Genomic DNA, 6,000 nt, shown 5'->3' on the forward strand with positions numbered 1-6,000 from the left:
CTTGGTGGACCCCCGGGACCCTCCCGGTGGTCCCGGTACATTACCGATAACACCCGAAACTTTTCCGGTGACCAAAACAGGACTTCCCATATATAAATCTTTACCTCCGGACCATTCCGGAACTCCTCGTGACGTCCGGGATCTCATCCGGGACTCCGAACAACATTCGGTAACCACGTACATACTTTCCCTATAACCCTAGCGTCATCGAACCTTAAGTGTGTAGACCCTACGGGTTCGGGAACCATGCAGACATGACCGAGACGTTCTCCGGTCAATAACCAACAGCGGGATCTGGATACCCATGTTGGCTCCCACATGTTCCACGATGATCTCATCGGATGAACCACGATGTCGGGGATTCAATCAATCCCGTATACAATTCCCTTTGTCTATCGATATGTTACTTGCCCGAGATTCGATCGTCGGTATCCCCGATACCTTGTTCAATCTCGTTACAGGCAAGTCTCTTTACTCGTTCCGTAACTCACATCATCCCGTGATCAACTCCTTGGTCACATTGTGCACATTATGATGATGTCCTACCGAGTGGGCCCAGAGATACCTCTCCGTTTACACGGAGTGACAAATCCCAGTCTCGATTCGTGCCAACCCAACAGACACTTTCGGAGATACCTGTAGTGCACCTTTATAGCCACCCAGTTACGTTGTGACGTTTGGTACACCCAAAGCATTCCTACGGTATCCGGGAGTTGCACAATCTCATGGTCTAAGGAAATGATACTTGACATTAGAAAAGCTCTGAGCAAACGAACTACACGATCTTGTGCTAGGCTTAGGATTGGGTCTTGTCCATCACATCATTCTCCTAATGATGTGATCCCGTTATCAACGACATCCAATGTCCATGGTCAGGAAACCGTAACCATCTATTGATCAACGAGCTAGTCAACTAGAGGCTTACTAGGGACATGGTGTTGTCTATGTATCCACACATGTATCTGAGTTTCCTATCAATACAATTCTAGCATGGATAATAAACGATTGTCATGAACAAGGAAATATAATAATAACCTATTTATTATTGCCTCTAGGGCATATTTCCAACACGTCCCCGATCAACCATGGCGGCCTCGACATCCCCAACATGGAGCGGTTCACGCGTGCATTGCGTCTCCGATGGCTGTGGCTGGCATGGACGGACCCGGCCAGGCCATGGGCAGGCATGGGGACGCCTTGTGACGACAAGGATAGAGCACTCTTCGCCTCGGTGACGAGGTGACGGTGGGTGATGGCAACAGAGCCCTCTTCTGGCACTGCTCCTGGCTCGGCGAGCAACCGCTACGGCAAGACTACCCCGACCAGTTCAGGCGCTCAACCAGGAAGAACCGCATGGTGGCGGACGCAATACGCGAAGACAGATGGATCATGGACCTGAGGCGCGGCAACAACTTGCAAATCGTCCCCCAGGCCGTGCTGCTGCAGCGCCGCATCAGAGACGCAAACTTGGTGTTGCGGGAAGGAATCGAAGATGAGATCACATGGAAAGCCGGAGGCCACTACACAGCGAGGTCAGCGTACAACTCCCAATTCCCTTCGCAACCAACATCGACCATGAAAAGACTGGTGTGGAAGATCTGGGCTCCTGGGAAGATCAAATTCTATCTTTGGCTGCTCCACCACAACCGGCTCTGGTGCAATGACCGCTTGCAACGTAGGGGATGGGAAAATCCATATTTCTGTCAACTATGCTGCCGCAACCTCGAGTCTTCTTTCCACCTGCTATGTGAATGCAACACCTCGCGGGAAGTTTGGTCAAGGGCAGCCACCTGGGGGGCTGTGCGGCACTCTCACCGGCCTCCTGAAGCTCAAGCAGAACAACAACCGAGGCTGTCACCACAATCTTCAACTCCGTGGCGCCAAGGGATAAAAGAGGAGTCAAGACCATGGTGGCGATGATCGCCTGGCACATATGGCTGGAGAGAAACAAATGTACATTTAGAGGAAAGACGCCGAACGCGCTTAGCATGATAGAGGCCTGCCGAAGAGATATCGAGCAACGGAGGCTCGCCGGAGCCCATGCCATAGTGCCCCCTTTCAGGGAAATAACGTGAGGAATAGGCCTTGTTTTGTTCTGCAGTGGTGAGTATGAGGGTGCCTGCGTGCTCCCTCCTCCTCCACCCCTGAAAAACATCATCTCTTTCTTGATCACTTGATCACAATTCTGTAACTCTCCCCTGCTAAGCCAATGAAAAGCCAGCAAGCCTGGATCTTAAAAAAAAAAGCAACATTCCCGCTCTATTGAATTCACGAACCCCCTTCCACCATCCGCCGTCCCAGTCCAAACGATTTCAAAATGAAACTGGAGTCGAAACAACGGAAGGGAACAGCAAAGGAGAGCAGCTGGGAGTCGATCCACCGGAAGGGAGCAACAGAACAAAAGGAGCAGCAGAGAAAGAAAGCTCTCTCGCAGCCAGCAAAGTCGCCAAAAACGCCCAGAGCTTTTTTTTCCCAGCAGGACACACTTTTGCCTTGGCCAGAAGCGAGCCAGACCGGATCGCTTTCGCTTGGTCCCTTTGGCCTGGGCCTTCCCTCCCTCCCACCACCACCACCGCCGCGCCCAAACCCAAACCAAACCCAGCCCCCTCCCTCCCTCCCAACCTTGTTGGCGGCGCCCACGCTACAGGGGTCTCTATCACAATTCCACCGCCGCATGCCGCATCACCCACATTCCCTTCCTCGTCGGCTTGCCCCACACGTGCGAGAGAGATTTATTTCGCCTCGGAGACGGGCCCCACGTACCCGCCGGCCACGCCACCCCGCGAAGCAGCCGCCGCGTACATTCCTCGCCGGCGACCACCGCACCGTCGTCGAGCCCGTCTCCAGGTACGCACGCGAGCGCCGTCCTCCTCCTTGTCTCCCGCTCCCGACCCGTTTGGTGGCGTGGCGCGTGAACCCCGAGGTGTGCACGCGCGTCTCCCGCCGCAGCGTTCTCCACCGAAGCGCGCGGCGATTGGAGCGCGCGCAGGTGCGCGGCGATGGCGGCGAGCCAGGCTGCGGGAGAACGCTACTTGCTGCTATCTATTATGTCGACTTGTTAGATCTGTGCCGTCGTTGATCTCCATGTTTTCCTCTGGTGTTCGTCTTATCCCAGGGTCTCAGCGAGATGAGGGCGTCATCTTCGCCCGCTACGCCGGCGGCTCGTGCGACCGCAGCGTGGGCCGTCGTACTGCTCGCCGCGCTCTGCTCCGTCTCCCTGGCGTCCGCGTCCGTCGACTCCGTCTCCCTCGCGCCCGCCTCCGTCTCTCTCGCGCCCGCCTCCGTCGACGCAGGTCGCTAACCTTGTCTCTCAACACTCCCTCTCCGTGTTTCTGTTTTGCCAGGGGCTTCCATGTTGTAGTACTACTCGTCTGGATGTTTCGTCTTTTCCATTCACAAATCACACGGACTTGCATTTCGATTTGAACCCTCGTACGCGTCCGGCTGAATTCCTCCCCGACTGGCACTTATTGCGGTGCCATTGTACTACTTTTACCAAGGATTGATTTCTGATAAATCGCAACGAAGTGTTCCTGCGCTCCGTGTAGTTCAGGTGTTTGTTAAGATCCCGGGACTTGATTAACCTGGAAATTTTGTTTGTTGGAAAGATCGTCGTTCTACTTCGGGTGGCTTTACTTTCCAAGTTCATGACCGGGTCCATCCTGTCTGTCCATGTCCATCTATGTACTGTAGCACACGCGCAGTCCTACTCTTGCCTATTGTTTGCACTCGAATCCTGAGCTAACGATTTTTCCTGGCTCCGTCTGTTGCTGCAGGATTCTCGCCGACGCCCGCCGCTCCCGCCCCTACCCCCGGCTCCTCGGCGGCTCCTCCGCGCCCGCCATATCGCGCCGTCCTTCCCCGCAAGGTCCTCCGCCCGGCAGGTAGTTAATGCACCCTCCGATCATCCGGTCAATGATGCTTTGGCCAGCCTTCTCGCCCCGACCAGCGTCTGCGCTCGTGGACCCTGGTTCTGCTTCTGCGCGCGCAGGCGTGGGGGGTACTTTGAGCCTGCCGCGCGGGCCCAGCGCCCTTCTTTTGCTTTGTCCTCGGATACGGGCCCTTTGGGTTGATGCCAGTTGGCCATTGATTCCATCTTGTTTTGAAATCTCTCACATTCCATTCTGTCCTAGCCCTGCCTGCGCAGTGAATGACATGTGGGGCCGTCTCCTTTCTGCAGGCACGGACGTGGACCTCGGCGGAGTCCGGCCCCACCGCGTGGACGAGGGTTGCACCGGCAAGGAGGACATCGCCATCTACCAGGGCCGGGGGACAAAGCTGCCGAGCGGGGTGCCGGCGTACACGGTGGACGTGATGAACCGGTGCTCGGGCGGCAACGGCGACTGCGCGATCGCTGGCATCCATGTGCGGTGCGGCTGGTTCAGCTCCGTCAGCCTGGTGGACCCGCGCAAGTTCCGGCGGCTCGCGCGCGACGACTGCCTCCTCAACGACGGCCAGCCACTCCTCGCCGGCGAGACCATCTCGTTCGAGTACTCCAACTCGTTCCCCTACCAGCTTTCCGTCGCCGTCGCCACCTGCGTCGACCCGGCCGCGGCCACCTCCCCGTAGCACTACCCTCTACACACCGTACGGCGCTAGAGGTAGCACGTACGTGCGTGCGTAGCCTAAATACGTATAAACTCAGATATGTTACGTACTCGTCCTAGCTAGACAGTGGTAGGGCAATACGGCGATCGGTATAGGTGTAAGTAACTGGCTGGCTTCTCTTCCCTAGCTGCTAGGCAAATTTTGGTACGCGAAAAAGACCAACCGTGACACCTCGACGTGATCCGGAGCTGTCTTTGTGGGGCAAGGAAGGGGGAAATTCTACCGTGTTTTTGGCAAGTCAAGTAAATGCGACAAGTCCTTTTCGTGTGCATTGTCTACTTTCTCCTTTTGGGTGAGTTTTCCCGGCCCTGTGTGCAAGTGTTCTTTCTCATGTGGGATGGACTGCCTTCTTGCCTAGGCACAAGGGCGTCATTGCTGCTGCGCCGTGTGGCTCGTGTAGCCTAGTGCAGGTGGCTACGCCGTGTGGCTCGTGTGTAGCCTACTGTAGCAAGTGTCGCCTGTAAATGTGCTAGCTCTAGCTGGCTACGCGAATGACAGCCGCGTGACCGTGTGAGTCGTGTTTTCTGGGCAAAACCCCTCTCGCCTCCTTTGTGCATGGGTCTGTGTGCGGGACATGCAATGTGTGATTCGACGGGGCTCTGTGATGGGTACATTAATTGGACTGCAATGTCCTTTTCTCTCGGAATGTGCATGGCTCCATAGCTGGATGTGGGATTCCTTGGGCTCTCCTCCCAGTTACCGATGACGTGGGGCTACTGTAGATGCACCCACCGTCGTCGCAGGGGAGCTCGAACACCTCCTCGATCGTGATTCGTGAATGGGTTGCTGCCTTTGGTCCCAGCCGCAGCGATCGGTTCCGTGCAGTGGCAAAACATCAAAGCGGGCGGTCTGGGCCATAGCTGGACTGCCTCTCAAAGGGAGGGAGAAAGTATCAGGTGATACCGAAAGTTTCGTGCTCTCATGATACAAGACGACGTGGGTCGTTGGATCTAAAATTCAAGGGCCACAGGATGAGCTTCTAGACTTGTGCCTGAATATCAGATTTCTAGAGGTCTTTTCTGAAAAGTTTCAGTAGCCTATCCTCCAACCTTCGGATTTCAGATCCAACGGCTCGTGTCATCCCGTATCATGGGAGCACATAGCCTCTCGTATCACCAGATACTCTTTCTCCAAGGAGGAGAAAGACGAGCTTGATGTCTGCTCCGCACGTGTGGCATTTAAAAGGACCAGGAGCTAGTTATTGGGTGACTGTCGCGTGTGCACGAGGCAGACATCAAGCGGACGCACAACGCATACGTCGCCTGTTTGTGGGGACACAAACTCGGCCCAAATTTGGGCTCGAATTGGGTTCGCGTGGACACGAAACCGGCAGAAACATGAAATGTGTAGCCGCATTGGGCCATAGCTTTTGTCCACGTTGACAAAAATGGA

At 55.5% G+C, this 6,000-nt stretch overlaps 1 protein-coding gene across 1 annotated transcript; it reads left to right on the forward strand.

Moving 5' to 3' along the window:
• Positions 1-2,424: 2,424 nt before the first annotated feature.
• Positions 2,425-4,977, forward strand: LOC123166617 (TPD1 protein homolog 1A). Its single transcript, XM_044584426.1, has 4 exons — positions 2,425-2,847; positions 3,116-3,293; positions 3,777-3,884; positions 4,181-4,977. The coding sequence occupies exons 2-4, from the start codon at positions 3,128-3,130 to the stop codon at positions 4,567-4,569; spliced, it is 663 nt and encodes a 220-aa protein (XP_044440361.1). The 5' UTR covers positions 2,425-2,847; positions 3,116-3,127; the 3' UTR covers positions 4,570-4,977.
• The last annotated feature ends 1,023 nt before the right edge of the window (positions 4,978-6,000 follow it).

The sequence above is a fragment of the Triticum aestivum genome, chromosome 1D (assembly GCF_018294505.1).
Source record: "Triticum aestivum cultivar Chinese Spring chromosome 1D, IWGSC CS RefSeq v2.1, whole genome shotgun sequence".
In the NCBI taxonomy this organism is placed as follows: Eukaryota; Viridiplantae; Streptophyta; class Magnoliopsida; order Poales; family Poaceae; genus Triticum; species Triticum aestivum.